Genomic DNA, 26069 nt, shown 5'->3' with positions numbered 1-26069 from the left:
CATACATATAAGGCAACGGAGAGATACTCACAAACACATGTAGTCATTAGCCGAAGTAGTACTCACATATACACACGCATATGGCTCCACACTACAAATATATGTATATGGCTGGTAAACAAGCATGAAGTTCGGGAAATTACTACACCTTAGGAGAAATGGGTGAACGAGGAAACCGAGAGTATAAAAGCCGCGCAAGCTGAGGCATGATTAATTAGTTTGATTTAAACACGCTATTGGTTGGGAAGTATAATTGTGAAGTACTACTCTCAAATTAGTCTAAGTAAAAACCAGTTTGCAATACGGAATATTGGAGTTATTTATTCGACAGTTCAGCGATTCGAACGTTAGTAGAAGGTTTCAAATTGAGCGGAATTTCCCTAAATTCATCACAGTGTTATCTTAGAACCACTTTCGGATGAGAAGAGCCAAGTCCGGTCTATATGTATGTAGTTGGACCAATATATGACGTAGGAATATCAGAAGACATCGAAAACACTCTTTCACGAAAATTTCTGCGTTGTTGGTTCCCATCGTAAAGAACGGCGTGTATTAATGTCGCATTCACAAATAGCTTGCCAAATCTGAACATTTGCGCCAAAGTATTCCATCTGGATGGTTTTTTCCGAATAAGGAATGTCCTCTTTAGACTGTAAGAAGTAGAACTGGGTACCTGGCTACGTTCTTGGGTCCATTTTCAAATAGAAAAAAATGTCCATCCAAACGAAACGCGGTATGACGTCTGTTTTTAGATTTGTTTCGGATTTTTTTCTTCTTGAACGTTTTAATTCAATTTCTCGTATAATTTGCGAATGTGTGGTTTTGTCTATTTTACATCATTTCTCGTTGATATGAATCGGTTTTTCACAATAAGGGACAGAATTTTAACAATTGAACACAAGGCGCTATAACCTCCGAAGAGATTTTAGACCAAGCTTCTCTTCCAATTTGCGTCGTGCTACTTTTATTAATTTTTCGTGAAAATTGGCGGGATATGACCCACATGTTTTACGCCGACTCCGAACGTCATCTGCAAGGCAGATGAGTTTTCACTGTGAAGCTTTTCATGACAGAAATACACTCTGAGTTTTTGGTAAACCATTACCACAAGGCTACCCCGTTTAGAAAAACTTATTTTCTAATGAAATACATTTTTTCTAAATTTTTGATATTACTTTGCGCAGGGCTCGAGCCCAGGATCTTCGGACAAGCACGCTAACACCATACCACGGTGGCTGACAAAAACTTAAAAGGAGTTTTAAGTTTTTTTTTGAAATTTTTGTACCTGTCCATATATGTACGAATACGAACAGAGCATTAGCACCTTTGCCAATAATATGAGCTGTTCCTTTATATATTCAAATCTTTTGGATGTAAATTGAACAAATATGAATTTTTATCTCTTATATATTTTTTTGTTGTTGGTAGTATTATTTCTATGAAGAGATAAACTTCCACAACTTTTTTCAAGAGTGTGTTGGTATAGGACAATCTGGGGACAATACATATCCAGGTCCTTATAATATTTAGGCTCAACCTAAGATATGCGGAGTATGCAACGTGTATGATATGCAGAGTATTTCAGAAGCCAGGTATTATCAAGTTTTTTAAAAATATAATTTTAAGCACATACTTAGAATTTAATGGCATACTATAAGTGCCTAAAATTTTTTTCTTCTTTGTATATTTTGGGTGCCCTACTGATTATACATAATGCTGGTTCCTGAATAGATGAGGTTGAATTTATATTTGTCAACAATGGTGTGACTTCTAAGGGGCGGATGCGCCGATCTTCTTTAACGACAGCATGTATTAATATTTTTCCTCTATCCTGGCCAGAGAACTCAGAACTTACCGCGCGTTTGTTAAGACCAATTATTACAGGCTCATTCCAGTTTAAGACACCCGGTCCACGCAGGACAAGATTTTTGATTTCGATGAAATTTTAATATGTTGTTCTTTATTGAAAATAATGAAACACGTGTTTTTTTTTGCCCCAAAAAGTTGTTTTTCGAATTTATCGGCAATTGAATTCCATAAAATGAAATCGGTATTTTATTCACCTATTTTTTAACCGATTCTCATGATTTTTACTTTGAAATGTTGGTTATTATATTTACTTTTATATAACTTTATAAATAATAGCATATAGTTTAAAAAATTTTTGTTTAGTATTTAGTAAAAATTTATGAATTTTTCAAAAATTAATTTCTCAAAAATGTTTCTTTTTTGTTGTTTAAACTTTTTCTATATTGAGCGAGCAGTTCATATTTCAACTTTGCTAAATGCCTATTAGCCAAAACTTGTTGTTTTCGAGATATGAATTTTTGAATATTAAACATTTTGTTCCCCCATTTATTGATGCAATGCATTACAGCATACAATAACTTTGTCGAAAATTAACCGATTCTCATTTTTTCTTTCAAATGTTCGCTATTAATTTTAATTTTATATAAATTTATAAAAATTGCATATAGTTACAAAAGAATTATTTTCTTAGTATTTAGTAAAAATTTATGACTTTTTTTTCAAAAATTAATATTTTAAATAACGGTTATTATTTTTTGTGTAAGCTTTTTTTGTATCGAGTGAACAGTTTGTATTTCAACTTGGGTAAATATCCATTGGCCAACGCTCGTTGTTTTCGAAATATGAATTTTTGAATATTAATCTTTTTTTTCGCCATATATTGATGCATTACATATCAGCAGACAAGGCGATCAATGCAAAATGCTTAAAATTAATTAAAATATCACATTTACTATTGAAAACATTCATTTGTTATTTTTAAGAATATGGTAAAATATTTCACTAAACCTCCAATACCGTTGTTGTTGTTGTAGCGATAAGGTTGCTCCCGAAGGCTTTGGGGAGTGTTATCGATGTGATGGTCCTTTGCCAGATACAGATCCGGTACGCTCCGGTAACACAGCACCATTAAGGTGCTAGCCCGACCATCTCGGAAACGATTTACATGGCCACATTAAACCTTTAGGCCATCATCCTTCCCTTCCCACCCCCAAGTTCCATGAGGAGCTTGGTTCGTCAGTGCCTCGTCTGTTAGTGAAACAGGATTCGCCGCGGATAGGTGAGGTTGACAATTGGGTTTGGAAGCTGTATAGTGCGCTGGCAACCTGAAAGGTTCCGCTACATAGCCCCTTGAATCTGGTATTTTAGTCGCCCCTACGACAGGCATACCTACCGCGGGTATATTCTAACCCCCTAACCCGCTGGGGGGAATACCAATACCGTCACAAGAGCCTTTGCCATATCCTGTTACAACATTACTGTAATTCTGAAAAATAACAACAAATGAATGTTTTCAATAGTAAATGTGATATTTTAATTAATTTTAAGCATTTGGCATTGATCGCCTGTATGCTGATATGTAATGCATCAATATATGGCGAAAAAAAGATTAATATTCAAAAATTCATATTTCGAAAACAACGAGCGTTGACCAATGGATATTTACCCAAGTTGAAACATAAACTGCTCACTCGATATAGAAAAAGTTTAAACAAAAAACAATAACCGTTTTTTTTGAAATATTAATTTTTCAAAAAGTCATAAATTTTTACTAAATACTAAAAAAATAATTTTCTTCTATCTATATGCAATTGTCTATAAATTTATATAAAATTAAAAGCAATAGCGAACATTTCGAAGAAAAAAGCATGACAATCGGTTAATTTTTGACAAAGTTATCGTATGCTGTAATGCATTACATCAATAAATGGGGGAAAACAAATGTTTAATATTCAAAAACTCATATCTCGAAAACAACAAGTTTTGGCTAATAGGTATTTAGCCAAGTTGAAATATGAACTGTTCACTTAATATAGAAAAAGTTTAAACAAAAAAATAACCTTTTTTGGGAAATTAATTTTTGAAAAATGTCATAAATTTTTACTAAATACTAAACAAAAAATTTTTTTTAAACTATATGCTATTGTTTACAAAGTTATATAAAATAAGTATAATAACGAACATTTCAGAGAAAAAATCATGAGAATCGGTTAATTTTTGACAAAGTTATTGACAGTTGAAAAAATAGGTAAATAGAATACCAATTGCATTTTATGGAATTCAATTGCCGATAAATCCGAAAAAAAATCTTTTTGAGGCAAAAAAAAAAAAAAAACACGTGTTTCATTATTTTGACCAAAGAACAACGCATTAAAATTTGATCGAAATCAAAAATCATGTCCTGCGCGGACACTGGGTGTCTTGAAATGGAATGAGCCTACAATATATGATCAGCATACGCCAGCAGTTGTGCGGTGCCACGCGGTTTAGATCTGCGCTGCAACGAGTATCGTCTCCAGTAGTAGGTTAAAGCAACCGCACGATACGGAGTCGCTTCAGTTAAAGCCTTAAATTTGTCTGGTTTGGCTTAGAATATGAAAAGATTTAGATTTAAATTTGTTTTGTCTCAAATTTCATACTGTAGTTTGCATCTCAAACGTCATAATTTGGAAATAAAACCCAATTTAGAACATGAAATTTTCTAATAGGTTTAAATTCCAGACCTAATTTGGTTTGGTCAAATATGTAGTACAAAAAACTGTTCCTTGTAAGTTTAAAATTTGACCAAATATTTTTATACGTGTGGATGCAACTTCTCTGTTAGATTTCTTATTAGAACCGCGTCTTAAATATCACCCGAAGTATATCTCACCAAGTATTTTATTTGTTATAAAAACTTAGTTCGCACACCATCAATCTCATTATCATAAAGCCTTATTTATATATCACAGATGTATATGTACTCGGTATAAATATTAGCCCAACAATTGTATATTGATGGCGACTTTTTTACATACTGTGACGAGTATTAGCATCACTAAGCTGATACTAAATAAATAAAGGCACAACAATAATAAAGCAAGCTGCCACTCTTGTGTGAGTAAACAAATCAATCATCATTAACACACAAACATACAAGGCAACGAAGAGATACTCACAAAAACATGTAATTCGGCTGATGATTAGTAGTACACATGCATACACCCGCATATGGCTATAAGATAGATATAAACTACAAATATACATGCATATGGAAATTACCAAGCAGGAGGTACAGCAGTTCTACTTAGAGGGCGAAACGTCTAGACTTTAGTAGAAATATGCGAATAAAGCAACGGAGAATATAAAAAAGGCGCAAGCTGAGTATTCAGTAATCAGTTTTAATTTAAACACGCTATCGGTGGTGAAATATAATTGTGACGTACTACTCCCAAAGTTATCTAAATAAAGACCAGTCTGGAATACTGAATATTGGAGTGTATATAATATACTTGTATCATAAGGCATAAAGTGTACCTAACGCTTATATCCCAAAAAAATAAGACTTATACCCCAAACGAATTATTATAAGTCATTAGGCAGAATTTAGAACCATATAAAAAGGCTTAACAACCAATTAAACTAGGGTTTTAATAAGTTATTAGAACAAGTCATGTTACGTTTCTTTTAACATCTTTTATAAAGCTTACAACTCACATAAAATCAGGCTTACATAAAGCCTTATCATAAGATACTACTTTTGTATTATGACGATTGAAATCAGCCTACAAAAAGAACATGTATTGAGTATAATTACCTGATTATAAGGTTTACAAACCAGGTCGAATAAGTATTCGGACATCCTTAGAAAGTTTATATCAGCCATGAAAATATTCTCTTAAAAAATTCTTTTGCCAGATGTAGTTTGCATAAGACATAAAACACGTAGATGTAGGAAAGATAAAACAGTATTCAAAATAATTTAAATAGATCATCTTAGCCAGTGAGAAAAGTAGAGTTCACATCTTAGATGGGTTCTTTGAAAGGACAAAACATAGATTTATCTATTGTAATTTGTTATACGGGCACACAATTTTTTTAAAGTGTATTTAAATTTTTTTTTAATTTACGCACGTATAAGCATTATTTGTAGCGTAAATAAGCTGGAAATAGGACGTTATCATAAGGCGCATGATGTACTACGGACGGATTATTTAAATTAATCAATCAAAGGCAGCGACTATTTAAGAACCACTTACTGCAGAGCCAGTAAAGGAGGCGTTGTAAAGGTTTAGGGCCATTTCGTAGAAAATAACCTTTGTCATTTAAAAGCACAGCAATGGGACAGACTAAAAACTAATACCTTCACTTAATGCGACAGTTATTCGCTAGCTTGGAGCTAGGGCAATTCGGTGCAGAACTTCTCATCTTTTTTTATTAAGAAAAAAACCAAACAAATAATATTTGTACACCATCAACTTAAACCCCACTAAACTGTTCCAAGGTGCAAGGGTCCTTACCCACCCATAGTGTTATCTGAAGAAAGTTAACATCTGCCATTTAACATGTGGTTATAAACCTAATTACATTTTCAATATATTGAAAAATCTGCGTTTGAAGTGATACGGCGTTTTTCTTTATTAGGGGATTACGGTCATTTTGTTAAAAAGTTATGCATATTTATACAGATAAAAGAAGATATCATATAGTCAATAAAATTATTTATTTATTTATATGAAGAGTGTTTATGTTGAACCTCAAATTCTCATTCGTTAAGTACACAGTTACTTTTATAATATATATATATATATATATATATATATTTCAATAATATATTAGTTGTATGTTAATTTATTAAATAGCAGTAAACTAATATATTTATTTTATTAGGACTAGTATCTACTTAATGTTATTTAAGAAATACTTGTATGCTTATTAAAATTAGTTTTTAGTTTAATTTAAATATAAAATACTTGCTGTACTTTCGTTACAACTTATTATCATTATTAAATATACAAATTTAAATTTATTTTCTTTTAATTTAATTATTTTTCTCAACTCAATGCAGTAATTTATTCTTAGAAAGTATATAAAACTAAATTTTCATTAATATGTACATATATATATACAGTAATATTTACGTTAATGCAACCAAATACATATATATAATCATACACAAAAATTCACAAGGTATTGCAGTGAAAATCTTATAAATTAAAAATCGATTAGATATAACACTTTATTATTATATTGTGACGAATATTAGCATCACTAAGTGATACTAGCATCACTAATCTGATACCAAGCAGATGCTTATATGTACGTAAACAAATCAATCATCATTTACCACACATATGTAAATACAAGGCAACGGAGAGATACTCGCAAACACTTGTAATCATCAGTCGAAGTAGTGCTCACACATACACAGGCATATGATTATGAGAAACGCCTAAACTACAAATATACATGTATATCGCTGGTAACTAAGCAAGAGATTCTAGAAGGCGAAACGTCTAGACTTTTGGAGAAATATGCTGACGAGGCAGCAGAGAGTATAAAAGCAGCGCAAGCTGAGGAATAATGAATCAGTTTTTATTTAAGCACGCTATTAGTTGTGAAGTATAAGTGTTATTGTGAAGTACTTTCAAAGTAGTATAATAAAAAATCATTTTTCATTATTGAATATTGGAGTTATTTATTCAACAGTTTAGCGATTCGAACGTTAGCAGAAGGTTTTGAATAAGTGGAATTTCCCAAAATTCGTTATAATTTGTGTCAGAAGAGGAATTGTTGAATAAATTCCGAATTCGAATACAACTTGGACATGGCAAAGTTAAGTGAATTAAGGATCCAGCAACTGAAAAAAGAGGTCGGGAACCGTGGATTGAATACAACCGAAAGCTACGAAAGCTAATGGAGTCGGAAGGAATTAATTTGAACGATGATGTCTTTCATCCTGACGGCGACGAGACAACAACAAAAATTTAAGAGAAAAACTGAACATCGCAGACAGTTACGAGCATAGACTTGAATGATTTTGGCTGCAATATCTGCTCAAACAACGACAGTGGCATCCCAACTGGTATCAAAGGAGACACGCATAACATCCAAGATGGAAGCACAGGAGACACACATAGGATCTCAACTGGAATCGCAGGAGAACCGTATAGCAGCGAAGATTGAAGCACAAGAGGCACGAATATCGGAAATGCGGGCACAAATTTCAGCGCAGATCTCTACACAACTGGAAGAGCAAGAAGGACGTATTGAGAGATTGAAACATTGCGAGTCATATACAGGAGTTGCAACTAAATCGGCCAGCAGTTTCAGCGAGTAATCCGAAGGTAAAAACACCATCCTTTTATGGTTCTGTTCCTTTCCAAGTCTTTAAGCTACAGCACTGAACAACTGGAATGCTGAAGATAAAGTTGCAGCTTTATTCGTAGCATTGAAGAGGCCAGCAGCCGAAATCCTACAGACAAATGGAGTTACTGAACCGTTTCCAGAGGCCTTGTGAACCATTGAAAGGTTTGCACATTTAGCGAATGCGAAGGCACCCGTGGAACACACCGAAAGGGTAAAAATCCAGAGCTTTATTAATAGAATACGGGATATCCAAACGAAGCGAGCGACATACGCAAACCCAAAACCTACTTTCACAGAAACGGTATCACATGCTCTGATTCAGGAAACAGCATCGCTTCTGTGTAAGCCAGCGTTCAAAGCATGCCGAGTTGAGGTAGAACGGCCAGACTGGGTGAACACAATATCGGAGGCGCTGAAAGGATCGCAAAAGCGGAGTGAAAGATTTATCCAATGCTTCAAATGCGGGAAGCCATGTCACATTGCACGACATTGCGATCTTCATCCTACTGGTTTCAACAGCATGGGTGGCCTTAAGAACAAAGCTGGAGGAGATGAGCAAGAGCATGTCAGATGTAAAAATCGAAAGCTGACTCCAGCTGTGGAGGGTCCCGTTATCTCTGTATCACAAATCGGAAGAAAATCGAGCAGTCTTACCGTCAGAGGAAATGTGGACGGCAAAGAACGTGTACTGACTGTAAAGCCATTACCTGGAGCAAGATTGCGTACGGTCACTGGCGAGTATAACCAAGTCCAGGGAGAAGTGATATGTGAAGTCTTAATTGGAAAGGTCACAGTTCTGCACAAATTCGATGTGGCGGAGATAGTCGATGAAATCATATTGGGAGTGGACTTCTTGGTTGACCATGACATCAAGATCGACATGCAAAGAAGGATTATGCTATATAAAAACAAGGATATACCCCTTAATTACAGTTTTGAGAAAGGGTTCAGCAGTAAGCGAGTGCTGGTGGAGGAAACCCGACAAAGACCACGAAAGTCAAAGCCTGAAGGCCGGACACAGATTAGTGGAACGAACAGAACACACAAATCAATACCGAAAGTTCCTGCGGGAAGAACACTTGCATTGACAAACCGAAATAGACGAACTAAAATGAAGGAAATAATTTCGGAGAAAGAATGCAAGGGTGGTTTCAAGCCAGGGCGCACTACTCTTTTGAACCGTCAAGACGACACTGATGATGCCGAGTCAATCCGTCAAGATCAAGCTCTGAGAAGTAGTTCATTTGCCAAACATAAGAGTGTGAGGGAACGTTCCAGGATAATAAGTAGTAGGATGAAACACAGGTACGACAAGAACAATAATTCGGAAGGTTTCCTGGAGGAAGATTTGGTACTGCTATACAACCTTCACCGGCGGAAAGTTGTTCCATCCAAATATTGCTGCAGTTAGGAAGGCCCGTACAAAGTTGTGAAGATGATCACTGATACCATCTACCGCATACAAACCATTGGGAAACCACGAAATAGAAGGATGTTTCATTTGGAGAGGCTAGCAGCGCTTAGTTCGAGAGATTTGTCTGATCGCGACGATCAGATTTAGCTGGAGGGCAGTGTGACGAATATTAGCATCACTAAGTGATACTAGCATCACTAACCTGATACTAAGCAGATACTCGTATGTACGTAAACAAATCAATCATCATTTACACACATATGTACATAAAAGGCAACGAAGAGATACTCGCAAGCACATGTAATCGTCAGTCGAAGTAGCGCTCACACATACACAGGCTTATGACTATGAGAAACGCCTAAACTATAAAAAAAACATGTATATCGCTGGTAAGCAAGCAAGAGATTATAGAAGGCGAAACGTCTAGACTTTTGGAGAAATGTTCTGACGAGGCAGCAAGGAGTATAAAAGCAGCGTAAGCTGAGGAAAGATGAATCAGTTTTGATTTAAGCACTCTATTAGTTGTGAAGTATAAGTTTTATTGTGAAGTACTTTCAAAGTAGTCTAATAAAGACCATTTTGCATTATTGAATAATGGAGTTATTAATTCAACATTTTAGCGACTCGAACGTTAGCAGAAGGTTTGGAATAAGCGGAATTTCCCAAATCCGTTACAATATCATATGCTACTGAACACATATCTATATTTATAAGATAACTTATTTTTAACCATTTTAATATATGTTCGAAGTGTTCTTATATTTACACTTACATATTTACTATATATGTATATGGAATTAGATTTTTTATTTTGTTTAGTTAACTTCGGTTAATGCTATGCATAGAGTAGTATTTTATTTGATTTTCTTCTTGAGATTTAACATTTTTACCCTTATTTCAATGGACTATTAACGATTTGCCTGCTTAACATCGGCTAAAGCCTACAGTCAACGAACTGATTGGACTTTTCCAGTGCGGTTTCAGACATGGTTAATCTATCACTAACAAGTTTTTCTTGCAGCATCCCCAGGCCAAATTCAAAGTTTTTTTCGAAACTTACGCTGAGGCTAAAGCATCAGCTTCATTAGGATTGGGAAGGACCTCTCACAGCTGTTCGGAACCATCGCGGCGTTTGGCAAGGCGAGTCCTTTAACCAAATGGGAGTATGCTAATGATTTTGACCCTAACAAATGTGACGTAATTTCTTATTTCTTTGTACGTGTTTTTCGAGGCGAAGGCGATGTATTTTCTGCCGTTGAAAAAATCGCATCGATACGGGTATGGCAACTACGTCACTGTTGGTAGATAAACATAAATAAGAAACGGTAAAGAACTTCGTCTATCTGGCATCCAGTATTTACAGCGAAAAAATTTCAGCAAAGAAATCCAGCATAAAATTAATCTTGCCTAGAAGTAGGTACTGATTTGGACTGCGCATGTATTTGGAAAGTAAAGACCCGAACACATTTGACTTGTGCGTCGTTTTGGCGCTGGTGTCGCTTTGAAGTAACGCATGCTGGAAAATTCCCTGCCTCAATGAATGCAAGAAAACTCAAGTTTTGACTTGTTTTCATGGAATAAATTTTAAAAAATAACAATATTTTCTCATGAATATGGATATGTTTCAAAATAAACAAAACAAAAATAAGAATTATTTAAATAATTTAGGAGATTGGGATAGGCACATGGAAAAACGTAAGTTTTTGCACTCTCTTGTTGTTGCTTAAGACTTCCCGTTGCGTTGCCTGTGGATTGAGGAATTAGCAATTAAAACGTGTGTGTACAAAGTCAGCTGTTGACGCAAAGGTAAACACCAAAACGGTGAAAAATTCGAATGTGTTTGAGCCTTAAAATACTCTCTAGACGAATATAAATTACTCCTTCAGCCTCTCATAATGCGTATCCCGATGTACGGCTCGAAATAATGGACGGTGGCGAAGGAAGTTGCGTTGACCTTATAAGTCTTCAACACAAAAACATCTTTGGAAGATTTATCTTTCCTGTCGTGTTGTCAAGCGGATGGACCGAATAATTTTTAATGATTAATTGTATAAGCTTTAGGAATACAAGGGCTGATTGCAATAAGTAAAAGCACAAAACTTTCGATGCCAAATTCATATTATGCGAATTAATGTTATACTTAGAAAACAGGAGGAAAAAACCTTCAGTTGGTAACAGCTATGATGAAGCTATGTAGGTTAACTGGCGCAACTTGCTACCTACCGACGAATATAAAATACGCTTAGTCCGGTCATTCAGTCAACAAAGATAAGCAGATAAATTTCTATCAAAACCTATGAAAAAGGCACATTTTGAACCCGACCCCCTCAGATTTTGATGAAATTTTGCATAGAGGTACACTTTACCTATACAAATACCACTTCGTTTTTAGAAATTACATTTTTGAAAAATTCTTGGCGTGGCAAGATATCAAGGTTGTGAAAAATTCGTGAAAAATGACGGTAATAGGTACTTTTGAGCTGTGATAACTACGGAATGGCTCAACCGATTTCCAAGATCTTGGTACCATTGGAAAGGTATTCTAATCGGCTATCGAAATCGTAAATATTTTTTACACTGAACAGCATTTTTTTGTTTTTAAATGCTTGATCTTTGTAATTTTTTCCAAGTTTAGTTTTTAAAAAACTTATAAAATGGTTTTTCTGCCGAACAGTTTGAAAATGTGGACATGTGCCCATTTCAATAATAAACGATTAAATTTCTAGGAGGAATATATTTCCTACACGACCGATCACTATACCCAACACCTCGTGTTTTTTGGGTAAAACTGACGCACGATTGAATGTTTTTTTGTAGAATCACCACATGATGACAATCAATATAAGTAATAGCGACCGCATTGTATGAAGGTAGTGTGGTCAACTACTATACTGAAAGCCATAGGTTCGAGTGTGCCTCCAGCAAGCTGGTATTTTTTCCCCTATTATTCACGCATTCTAAAGTTAAACTTTTTGTATCTTATTTATTATGACGCAAATACACGCAAACGAAACTAGCGACATAGTATGGTCAAAGAGGATAAATATAATAAAAGACCACACTCGTTACTTGTAGCCATTTGCTAAATGTTTTCTTTGAGGTAGTCGCTGTGTTTTTTTTTTTGCGAGATGTGCATATAATGTCTTCTATACATTTTGGTGGGGTATTTGTGTGTTATTTTTCCGACTGTATTTAATTAATTAATTAATTCTATTTACAAAAATTACAGTTGCACAAGGTGCCTACACGGCATGGATAAATGCGAGACAATTGAAAATGTCCCTCTTAGAAAGCATTAGGCATCAATTTTTTTAAATTTCCAGCGAGTTACTCGCCACTCGTAGCAGACTGTTGGATCTTATTATATTTATCCTCTTTGGTATGGTGCTATGGGTGCCTGTTAAAACGCTATGACCACCCTGTCGTATGAGCAATATTTCATTAGGGCGAGCGAATAAAAAATAACAGCCAATTAAGAAACAAAATTTAGTATTATTTATATGAGGCGCACGTTGGACGGGTAAGATAAGTGACTTGTACAGCATGATTTTCGAGAGAGAGGACTTTTCTGTTAAATTGCCTACCCAGTCAGCAGTTGTTAGCACAGAGAGGTTTTTTTCGCCGGATTTCTAGTCTGACGTGGTTGCCGAAATATAAAGTGCTTACTATATGTTTGATGTCATTAGGTACTTTGGTTTGTCCGCATTCACCATCTTTTCTGTTTTCTTTTCCAGCTTGGGTAAGCGAACTTACGGCGCGGGTGCTCAGGCAGATGTTATCAGTATTGTTCCAGAGCGGTTAAGTTATGCAGCTTCAAATTAAAGAAATCGCATGTTTGAAACCTCGTCTCGTTTCGAACGGTTCGGAGAGGTCCCTACCAATTCCGATTGACCTCAACGTCATTTTAGACAGCCGTATAAGTTTTTCGCGGAGACGAAATTCTGACATGGCGGCAACTAGACAGCTCCTTTTCGGCTATGGATTCGACGAAGAGATTATATGTGTCACTTCTTTTCGATAGGACATTATATGTGTTACTAAGAAAGCTGATTCCGCAATAACTGATGCAGTTTGCAGCATCCCCCTAATTGTGGACTGGGCAAAGAGCACTTACATTCTAATGGTCAGGCATGCACTTTCCCGAACATATTTTGCACAGAAACTGATGCATGCGCCTTACCGCCGTATTTGAATAGCTTCGCAGGCAATACATCAGCGCATCCGGCGTTAATTTTTTTTGATCTGAGACTTTCTCCTGGACCGAAAACCTTCCGCCTGTCGCCGAATTGAGTAACATCTCAAACTCCACGCACTCACCCCTTTTTGCCTTCTGTCATCTAATAATGAAAAGGGTACTATTGATAACACAAGTGGAAAACCAGATATGATATTGTACTACAACCAAACGAAAGTTTGGGGGGGGGGGGGGGGGGGGGCGTAGACACTCTAAATAAAATGTTTTCCGGAATGTCGTGTTCGCGAAAAACTAATAGGTGACCGATGGCAGTTTTTTATGGCATGCTAAATATAGCATTCGTTAACTCATATGTAATATACTGCCATAACGTGATAAGTATTAGCCAGAAATATTTAACCCGTAAGGATTATGTGAAAATACTCTGTGCTTCGCTAATAAATCCATGGATGAAAAAAAGACTTGAAGTACCCACATTGTCAAGAACTTTGCACAACACTGTTGAAGTCGCTTTAGAAAATTCCGGCGACAGAGTCAGTCCTACCCAACAAGAAGACCCAATTGATATAAGGAATGATCCCGAAGGTAGTAGCAATCCGAAAAAAAGAAAATACTGCGGTTTTGTCATTCCAAAATAAGACGCATGTCGAAAAAAGAATGTGTTAAGTGCAAAAAGCCCGTGTGTGGGGAGCACCAGAATCAAGTTTGCAACGCGTGCATATAATATTGCTTGCCTTTATTTTTTTTTGTTCTAAAACAATATACAAAGAGTTATTTTGTAAACAACATAAAAAAAAATTGATAACCTAGATCTAAGAACGAAAATTATACCTTTTTCTGAAGACTGCCTTATTTTTGCTACTTTTTATGAAAAAAAAAAAATTTAATGTTTTATAAATTTTATATTATCTTTAATTTTATGATTACATGTTTCAAAATGGACTGAAAATGAATAAAATAAATGATCTCAGTTAAAACACAATTTTTATATTTTTAGTAAGCTTAAAATCCATTAAAAGGAGATACGTCATTATGACGTATCGTTATCTTTCCAGGGGTAAAAAATAACGTTATCTTTATAGGGTTAATGCGGGATCTGTTTATTGGTTCATGGGCACGTATTGTAGACATTTTACTCTGCCATATCTAACCCCCAATTTTTGTTTTGCAGCGAGAGATTTCAAAATAACATAAAATTTTAAATTTCAATTAATTAGATATTAGAACATTTTTTATTGTGTTTTTATTTGAAATCATTGGAAAAAAAGCATAACTTTAAGGGTCTTTATGTAAGAACTACGTTGAAAGCCAAATTGAATGGAAATGCGTAATAAATAATTGTATATACATAAGACTGGGTCTATTTATTAACCGATATCGCGCCATCGATTTTTCGATAGGATTTGGGCTCAGGAAAAAAAGTTCCACTACGCATACCCAAAAAAAATTTTCGAGCCTGCGAAAAAAAAAAAAAAAATGGCGAAAGGGTAAATTTTTCGACCAAAAAACTGTTATCGCCAACGTTTTTACAACAGGCTAAATTCAAGGGAAAAAAGTACGGCACGCAAGGAGAATTTTATTACTGTTACATAGTGGTACCTTTTGCTTTTTTCTAGCTTTGACTAGAATTTTGAAGTAATTATCATATAAATTTAATTGTATAAAATTTTTTGGATCTTTAAAAAAAAAAACAAGAAAAAGAAAAGCACTCAGCCATTACATCACCAGCTAAGAGTATCCTTGATGCAATTGATAGAGCAGGAGTTACTTCATCCATCTGAAAAAACTGTAGCGTCGTAACGTGGCTTTGGGTAAAATTAGGTGTTAAAATAGATGGTTGTATGAGCATCACTTCATAATTAAATGCATCGAGTTTTTTGAAAAAACTTTTTTCTAACAAAAATCGCTGCTTCGTTGAAATACAATGAAAGACCAAATGGGGATTTCTCTCTTTATACCGGAATAATATGGATATTTATTTGATATTTAAATACGAATCCTAAAACTCGAAATTAAAAAATAAACAGGGCTCATATTACGTTTTACTATCAGTGACTAAACCCATTTTCACTCAATCAATAATTATGCAACTGTCAAACTATTTCCAGAAGTTATAACAACAAATTTGGTATTTATTTAAATTTCTTCGGTGTAAACTCCTATCATTAAAGTCTTAGTCAGCGTTTATATAAATTATGCCCAACTTATCATATTCCTAGTGATCTGTGGATGCTTTAATTATTCATCGGTTTCTTGTAGCCCGCTAATTAAGGTAGGTGCTTTGTCATTGATCGAAGGTTATAAAATAGCCCCCATTGTTTTTACTGTAAAAAGGTTAACGTACATTCATTTTCATTTGCACAAATTCCTGCATACATTAAAATACATGCATTTATGTACACTATCTAGAAACTTTGAATACAATTGCTTATGCAAACTTGCATTTATAAAAGAATGTTTTTTACTTTGTGTCTCCAATCAGTTTTATAACTAGTAACTTTGCACTTGTGGCCGTTGCTGTGGGTGTCACTAGGCCAACGTTGTTAAGGAGAGTACGCCGATGTTTTGTGATTTCTGCGTTTCCCTCTTCAAAGATATTATTTTGCATCCTAAATGAGTGCACTATAATATTTTGTGGCAAAAAGTTTCTTTTGATTTTCTCCTCGTCTCTGGTATATTGCATAAGTTCCATTTGTTGTTACTTTAGATTGACATGTCATGTTGTGTTATGCCCTCCAATTAATAAAACACTGAACAACATAGCCAATATGCAGGCTGTGTACGCTTTTTGTACTGGAGCGGATGAAGTGACGGCTGATGCAGATGATTCACCTATGGAGTGGAAACGATACAGAACAAATAACAGTGAATGTTAGTTGGAACATGGTAAAAAAATTTTTTAACGAGGAATTATATTGCGGTATTAGTTTTTTAAAATTTCGTTTAACCCTTGTTGTATTTAAGCCGCATTATATTTTAAAACTTTCCATGCATGAATGGTGTATAATGATGCAAAATAGTCTATAAAAGTTCACATTTATCGAAAAAATTTGCTTCAGAAAATAAATCGATATCTTTCAATTATTATCAAAACTCAGCAATATCCATGGTTCAACTATATGGTTGGCTCATCTATACAAAAACAAAATTGCCGTCATCCAGTGAGTTTTAAAGCTCCGGCTCACGCTCAATTCTCACGGGAATGCTCTGGATCATTCAGAGACTTGAGAAGCAGATGTCGTGAAATTTTCGCACACGTGAAATGTGATAGGCAGATGTCGCCGCTGTTTTTCATTTAACTCATACGGCGAAAGGCTAAGCAGCGACATCTATTTTTGAAAAAGTAGGTTTATTAAAGGCAGCGTTGCCAAACTAAAAAGAAGTAATTAACAAATTATCTGGTTCACAAATTGAACCAGACTTCTATCTGGATTTATCTAGCTCAAATCGTTGGTGTTGCATTTAAATGCAAAATTATTTATCTGGCTCAGGATTTTGCCACCGGATGACGGCAAATATGTTAGTTCAGATTGTCAAAATTTGCGTGTTGGTGCGAATGGTATGGAATGGGAACATAAAACTTAGCAGTTTTTATATATTTTAAGAAAATGTTGCTAATGTGTTGGTTTCATTTTGAGTTTGCCATCTCCTATCGCTAATCCTATCGACCATGCAATGAAATAAATAAAATCAGCTGATGAGATGAGCCAACCATATAATTTAGCCATGGCAATATCTTTGCGATATGCAATAGATATTTTAACTGATTAGAAAAAGAGAGCGATATTTTATAAGAAATGAGTTAGTGTTTCATACTTAAACATATGGGTGTACGTTTTGAACACTAATATTTTTAAATTAAGAAGAGCTTTTCCAGTATTTGAACCACAATAGCAGTTTGTATACCTCACACAAGTATGAACACATCATGTAAGGAAGTTTAGGTTCGCGCGATACCGAATGTTATAAACCTGACTGTGTACTCCCACATACATATATACTAAGCATACATATAAAGGAAAATGTCAAGAATATTAAGTGATGCGAATGCTAAAAATAAAACTTGTACATACATATGTTAATATCGATCTGTATAAGACCCTGTGAAACAGTTACTGTCATAAAAACCATTATTTAAGTTTAAATTGACTAGGATTGGTCGAGAGAATAAGTAAAAGGCTGTCCTATTCATGCAGGAATTTCAGAACAAAAAAATTCGTATATTTTTATTCCTTTTGTTTGTTTTTATTTTATTCTTAATTTTACCTTATTCTGAACGACGAAAAATTTCCAGACGAAAAACCACTTCCTAACTAAAAGACCATTTCAATTTCTTTTTTCATTTTCATACTTTTGTTAGTTATACAGCGTACCATGTTTGGCCCTAATTTTAAACTATTCATCGGTCTGATCAATTTTTTTTTAGCTAAATTTTATACCTCCCATTTTATTGCATCATTTTCTTATTTAATTAGGTTTAAGTTTATATTCAAGCCAAAACTTTTTTTTAAAACAAAAGAAAGAAGTTTAAAAAATCTAATTGGAGAAACCTAAGGACATTTCTGGTTTTAAAAGTAAACCGAAAAGTTAAAAAATTCAAAAAGTAAAACTTGTGTACATATACCGTTACAGTCTGCCGTTATGTCAAATAAGTTAGAATGTATTAACTTTTTGAGCTTTGCGCTGCTGAATATAAAAACAGTTTCGAAAAATTTATGTGCCCCAATTTAATGCGATAGAGAATATATAGGTAGTAAATTTGTACTATGTCAAAATAAAAAAAAATTTATAATTTCCAGAATAAACGACTAATTATATTTTCTGTGTGGAATGCATTTGTTGAAGCGATTTATTTGGTACAAAATAAGTGAATTAAGGTGAAAATCTCTTATGACTTATAATGAACTCACTCTCATTCATTCAATAATTTATGTATTGGTTACATATTAGTACAATAAGATGCAAAGATCTTTTCTAGTACAACAAAAATAAGTACAGAAATATGCAATTACGAATAGGAATGAATAAGAGAAACTAAAATAAGTATCACAAATTAAACAAGTAAGGAAAGCTAAGTTCGGGTGTAACCGAACATCACATACTCAGTTGAGAGATATGGAGACAAAATAAGGGAAAATCACCATGAAGGAAAATGAACCTATGATAACCCTGGAATGTGTTTGTATGACACGTGTATCAAATGGAAGGTATTAAACAGTATTTTAAGAGGGAGTGGGCCATAGTTCTATAGGTGGAGGCCACTTAGGGATATCGCCATAAAGGTGGACGAGGGCTGACACTAAAATTTGTTTGTACGATATGGGTATCAAATGAAAGGTGTTAATGAGTATTTTAAAAGGGCGTGGGCTTAGTTCTATAGGTGGACGCCTTTTCGAGATATCGCTATAAAGGTGGACCAGGGGTGCCTCTAGAATTTGTTTGTACGGTATGGGTATCAAATGAAAGGTGTTAATGAGTATTTTAAAAGGAAGTGGGCCTTAGATCTATAGTTGGACGCCTTTTCGAGATATCGGCATAAAGGTGGACCAGGGGTGACTCTAGAATTTGTTTGTACGGTATGGGTATCAAATGAAAGGTGTTAATGAGTATTTTAAAAGGGAGTGGGCCTTAGTTCTATGGGTGGACGCCTTTTCGAGATATCGCCATAAAGGTGGACCAGGGTTGACTCTAGAATGTGTTTGTAAGACATGGGTATCAAATGAAAGATGTTAATGGGTATTTTAAAAGGGAGTGGGCCTTAGTTCTATACGTGGACGCCTTTTCGATATATCGGCATAAAGGTGGACCAGGGGTGACTCTAGAATTTGTTTGTACGGTATGGGTATCAAATGAAAGGTGTTAATGAGTATTTTAAAAGGGTGTGGACCTTAGTTCTATAGGTGGACGCCTTTTAGAGATATCGCCATAAAGGTGGAACAGGGGTGACTCTAGAATGTGTTTGTAAGACATGGGTATCAAATGAAAGGTGTTTATGAGTATTTTAAAAGGGAGTGGGCCTTAGATATATAGTTGAACGCCTTTTAGAGATATCGGCATAAAGGTGGACCAGGGGTGACTCCAGAATTTGTTTGTACGGTATGGGTATCAAATGAAAGGTGTTAATTATTATTTTAAAAGGGTGTGGACCTTAGTTCTATAGGTGGACGCCTTTTCGAGATATCGCCATAAAGGTGGACCAGGGGTGACTCTAGAATGTGTTGTAAGACATGGGTATCAAATGAAAGGTGTTAATGGGTATTTTAAAAAGGAGTGGGCCTTAGTTCTATAGGTGGACGCCTTTTCGAGATATCGCCATAAAGGTGGACCAGGAGTGACTCTGGAATTTTTTTGTACGATATGGGTATCAAATGAAAGGTTTTAATAATGAGTATTTTAAAAGGGAGTGGGCCTTAGTTCTATAGGTGGACGCCTTTTCGAGATATCGCCATAAAGGTGGACCAGGGGTGACTCTAGAATGTGTTTGTAAGACATGGGTATCAAATGAAAGGTGTTAATGGGTATTTTAAAAAAGGAGTGGGCCTTAGTTCTATAGGTGGACGCCTTTTAGAGATATCGCCATAAAGGTGGACAGGGGTGACTCTAGAATGCGTTTGTACAATATGGGTATCAAATGAAAGGTATTAATGAGTATTTTAAAAGGGAGTCGGCCTTAGTTCTATGGGTGGACGCCTTTTCGAGATATCGCCATAAAGGTGGACCAGGGGTGACTCTAGAATGTGCTTGTAAGACATGGGTACTAAATGAAAGGTGTTAATGGGTATTTTAAAAAGGAGTGGGCCTTAGTTCTATAGGTGGACGCCTTTTCGAGATATCGCCATAAAGGTGGACCAGGAGTGACTCTGGAATTTTTTTGTACGATATGGGTATCAAATGAAAGGTTTTAATAATGAGTATTTTAAAAGGGAGTGGGCCTCAGTTCTATAGTTTGACGCCTTTTCGAGATATCGGCATAAAGGTGGACCAGGGGTGACTCTAGAATTTGTTTGTACGGTATGGGTATCAAATGAAAGGCGTTGATGGGTATTTTAAAAGGGTGTGGACCTTAGTTCTATAGGTGGACGCCTTTTCGAGATATCGCCATAAAGGTGGACCAGGGGTGACTCTAGAATGTGTTTCTACGATATGGGTATCAAAAGAATGGTGTTAATGAGTATTTTAAAAGGGAGTGGGCCTTATTTCTATATGTGGACGCCTTTTCGAGATATCTCCGTAAAGGTGGACCAGGGGTGACTCTAGAATGTGTTTATAAGACATGGGTATCAAACGAGAGGTGATAGTGAATATTTTAAAAGGGAGTGGGCCTTGGTTCTATAGGTGGACGCCTTTCGAGATATCGCCATAAAGGTGGACCAGGGGTGACTCTATAATGCGTTTGTACGATATGGGTATCAAACCAAAGGTTAATGAGGGTTTTAAAAGGGAGCGGTGGTCGTTGTATATGTGAAGGCGTTTTCGAGATATCGGCCAAAATGAGGAACAGGGTGACCCAGAAAATCATCTGTCGGGCACCGCTAATTTATTTATATACATATGTAATACCATGAACAGTATTCCTGCCAAGGTTCCAAGGGCTTTTAAATTCGCCCTGCAGAAATTTTTCATTTTCTTCTACTTAATATGGTAGGTGTCACACCCGTTTTACGAAGTTTTTTTCTAAAGCTATATTTTGCGTCAATAAACTAATCCAGTTACCATGTTTCATCCCTTTTTCCGTATTTGGTATAGAATTATGGCATTTTTTCATTTTTCGTAATTTTCGATATCGAAAAAATGGGCGTGGTCATAGTCGGATTTCGGTCATTTTTTATACCAATACAAAGTGAGTTCAGATAAGTACGTGATCTGAGTTTAGTAAAGAAATATCGATTTGTGCTCAAGTTATCGTGTTAACGGCCCAGCGGAGGGACAGACGGTCGACTGTGTATTAAAACTGGGCGTGGCTTCAACCGATTTCGCCATTTTTCACAGAAAACAGTTATCGTCCTAGAGTCTAAGCTCCTACCAAATTTCACAAGGATTGGTAAATGTTTGTTCGTCTTATGGCATTAAAAGTATCCTAGACAAATTAAATGAAAAAGGGCGGAGCCACGCCCATTTTGAAATTTTCTTTTATTTTTGTATTTTATTGCATCATGTCATTACTGGAGTCGAATGTTTGTATAATTTACTTATATACTGTAATAATAATAATTTTTTTTGTTAAAATTTGACTTAAAAACAATTTTTTTTAAAGTGGGCGTGGCCGTTATCCGATTTTCCTAATTTTTATTAAGCATATATATAGTAATTGGAGTAACGTTCCTGCCAAATTTCATCATGATATCTTCAACGGCTGCCAAATTACAGCTTGCAAAACTTATAAATTACTTTCTTTTAAAAGTGCGCGGTGCCACGCCCATTGTCCAAAATTTTACTAATTTTCTATTTTGTGTCATAAGTTCAACTCACCTACCAAGTTTCATCGCTTTATCCGTCTTTGGCAATGAATTACCGCACTTTTTCGATTTTTCGAAATTTTCGATATCGAAAAAGTGGGCGTGGTTATAGTCTGATATCGTTCATTGTATATAGCGATCTGGGATGAGTGCCCAGGAACCTATGTATCGAATTTCATCAAGATACCTCAAAATTTACTCAAGTTATCGTGTTAACGGACGGACGGACGGACGAACGGACGAACGGACGGACGGGCATGGCTCAATCAAATTTTTTTTTCGATAATGATGATTTTGATATATGGAAGTCTATATCTATCTGGATTCCTTTATACCTGTACAACCAGCCGTTATCCAATCAAAGTTAATATAATTTGTGAGCTCTGCTCAACTGAGTATAAAAATAAAAGTACGACTATTATTGACTCTAACTCTAAACTCTAAAACAATAAAAATATTAAATTATAGTAACAACAGAAAAAAAGTCATAATAATAAGAATAATAAAATTAATATTAATAAAATATATATATATGGGGAATTCTTTGTCAAATAAGCGTAGTTTTGTGTGCCATTGGTGCCATTTTTTAGTCAAAAATGGTCTGAATGATGATGAATCTTGAATTTGAAATTTGATATCGGATTCTTGTTTAGCGGCCTCCACAATATGTTGGTCATTATTATTGAGGAATTATATTTTTTTCGATCATTTTTAATTAAAAAATTGCACTTTTTTGCGAGATGCCTCACTTTAGACAGTTTTTTTTTCAGGTTAAAAACTTTGTTTTTAAAATACACCTAACGGCATAAAAAACTAGACTTCTTAACGATTTTTTTCGTGTGACCAAAAATTCTTTTTTTTTTTTCCAAAATTGAAATGGGCAGGGGGGATGGCTGATTTGACAAAGAATTCCCTATATATATATTTATATGATAAGCCGATTAGAACAAAGTTAGCTTAATTGACTAAGGTGTGCAAAAATAAATCTCCCAAAATAGCTTATATTTGAATTTTCCCTAAAATTAGAAGGAATAGAGTTCCATATACGAATAGCGTTGACAGTTTCGTTGATGGTAAAATATTAAAGTAAGGTACAATTAAATCAGTAACTCGCACAGATCTGGTAAGTACCAACTTAGCAAAGAGGTAAAAAGGCGATTTCAGCGTGATATGCACTTACGAGCCTTGAGATATTCAGAGATCTCGCATGCCAATAAGATTCGCATCCAAGGATATGATCAAACTTAGACAGACCGTAGACATAGCGCATTACATTATTATATAGGACCTCGACTTTGCGAAACGACTTACTATCCAGCTTGCTGTAAACCAGTTCTGACTGGTCAGATGACTGGCGGTAGAACTTACTATAATGCAATCCGCCGTCGTCTTTTTAGTGGAGTGAATGATGCAGATATCCTATAATTTCTCAAGGTGATGTACACCCTTCGACCATGATGGTAATGTAATCACCGACCAGTACAAATTAAGCTGGTATTGAAAAAAAACCCAGATAAGTTACCTTCCCTACAAACTTGACTGGTTTGCCACCAATGATAAGCGGGCCAAGAATATCGAGATCGTTTGATTTTATATTGATTATTGGCAAAACCAACCCCTGGCCTACGGCCACATTGAAATCGTGGATAGCTTAGCATTGACATCAGAGCACAGATGATTACGCGAGGGTAGCGGACACTTATAATTGCAAATCATCAGCAAAAGCATGAAGATTTGCTTTCCTACAGACATAGAAATCATTATATATAAACAAACTAAATTGAAGCGGGCTTAATATTTATCCATATGGCACCCCAGTAGGCGCTAACTTTAATTGAGCTACCTCAGACCCATTTTGACCCTCTAGATTCTACAACTTAAATAGATTCGCATTAATTGAACAGCACTATTACTTAATCCAAAATACTTTTTAGCGTAGTACATAGCAGAGTGTGATTAACGTAAACGAAGCGTTTAGAAAAGTCATGAAAACAAAGCAAGGTCAACTGGCTTTTGTCGAACGATAGCCGAATATCGTCGAAGATGTTTAGCGTAGCAGTATTGCAGCTATGCTTTTTACGAAACCTAGTTTGAAGAGGTGATAGGAGGCTATGAAATTGCAAATGGCGAGAAGTCCGCTTAGCCATAATATAGGATACTATATGGTAAAAAAATTTTAATCAATTTGATTGGAAGTTCATCTTTTCTCACAACATTGGAGCTTATAACAAGAACACACCTTCCCACATCATCGAGAAGTCTGCTTAGCCATAATATAGGATACTATATGGTAAAAAAAATTTTATCAATTTGATTGGAAGTTCATCTTTTCTCACCACATTGGAGCTTATAACAAGAACACACCTTCCCACATCATAATAACTCTCTGTATTAAACTCAATCGGTGTACCATGAACAAGCAATTCACTACGTGGAACAAAAAGGATATCAATTGAACTATAACTACATGGTTCAAGAAATGCATCATTGACAGTTTTAAGAGATAACTTGCATGGAGCATCGTCTTTACTACGAACCTTTAGACTATTAATGTTTCGCCATAAGATACGAGGTGGTATCCTAGTATCTAGTTTCATTCCAAAGTACGCCCGCTTCTCACACCTAGTAAGAGGAGTTGCTCTATATCTAGCAGATCTCAAATCCTCCCAATTTTTCAGTCAGGGGTTTTCTTCCATGGCGAGTGAAGTTTAATACGTAGTTTGGTGGCCTTTTGAACCTTGTCATTTTCATACGAACTCGATGATCATTTAGGAGTAATAGCACAAATGGGGACATGTTTATCAAATGCGGACTTCAGATTACTTACAAGAAAATTGAGTTCCGAGTCAACAGTTTCACAATTCCAACATTAAGGCGTCGCTAGTTTCTGTATGAGAATTTTTTAGTGACATTACAATGTTCAAGATTAATATCAAGACAGTAAAAGATGAAATCATCGCCCGATAATAAAGAGATTTAGTCAAATTTTAAAACACTAGCCAAGTCAGAAACTACAAAATAGCCTAGCAGGCTTCGAGTATAATTGGGGACATATCTAGGAATCGAATCGTTTACTAAGTAGAGTCCTGCACTTGCAATATTAATCAAAATATTATCTCTGTGCCTATCGCGAATAAGAGTATTAATATTTAAGTCAATACAGACAACATTTTGATAATAATCAATGATATACTCAGACATTACTTCAAAATAGAAGTTAAAACTAAAATATTTGTGCGGATTGTAAGCGAAAGAAACAACGATGTATTCGGTACCGCTGCTGTTTGACTCAGTTAGAAAGTGTATACTTAGATTTCGTCGACCATAAAATGCAACACCCCTGCCTCTTCTTTATGTTTTGTCATTACGTAGAAGATAATAGTTACCGATTTCAACACAGGGAGAACTGAGGCTTGTTTCCGATATAAAAATAATATCTATTGACGAGAGATCAAACACATTCGTAACGTAATCCATTTTTTCAATTTCTGAACAAGCTTTTCTTTTTACAAAAAAGGCAACCAATTTTATGAAAAATACACTTGGATCGGCAAATGATTTTGAAACACAAAGAAAGAGAGCGAAAGACAAAAAAAAAAAACAACAAGGAATAATCAGCATGTGGAAAAATTCAAGTCGAAAGATAACTACGATATAAGAAAAAAAAAACGTTTGTTTGTTTCATTAAAAGCTCAATTCGTCGCTAATTAGCAGTAACTGTTGGCAATTTTATTTCCTAGCTAGACAAAAACCATTGTGTTTTACTACAGACATATGTACATAGATAACTAGATACATGTTTAAGTGAAATAAATGAAAATTGGTTTCCTTCTGCTATTTCCATTGA

The 26069-nt window shown here is 35.2% G+C and overlaps 1 protein-coding gene across 4 annotated transcripts in view; it reads right to left on the bottom strand.

Moving 5' to 3' along the window:
- Positions 1–26069, bottom strand: part of dpr11 (defective proboscis extension response 11) — an 836108-nt gene that overhangs the window by 87406 nt on the left and 722633 nt on the right. For 3 of the 4 annotated variants that reach the window (XM_067761403.1, XM_067761413.1, XM_067761423.1), the window contains one exon: positions 14624–16598. The exons of the other annotated variant lie outside the window; for it this stretch is intronic. In XM_067761403.1, the coding sequence (XP_067617504.1) occupies positions 16483–16598 (116 nt within the window). In that variant the 3' untranslated portion in view covers positions 14624–16482. Of the gene's footprint in view, positions 1–14623; positions 16599–26069 lie in introns of those variants that run through there. 4 annotated transcript variants of the gene reach the window in all.

The sequence above is a fragment of the Eurosta solidaginis genome, chromosome 1 (assembly GCF_040869045.1).
Source record: "Eurosta solidaginis isolate ZX-2024a chromosome 1, ASM4086904v1, whole genome shotgun sequence".
Lineage (NCBI taxonomy): Eukaryota > Metazoa > Arthropoda > Insecta > Diptera > Tephritidae > Eurosta > Eurosta solidaginis.
The sequence above is the reverse complement of the archived record's forward strand: the minus strand, read 5'-3'. Positions and strand labels throughout refer to the sequence as shown.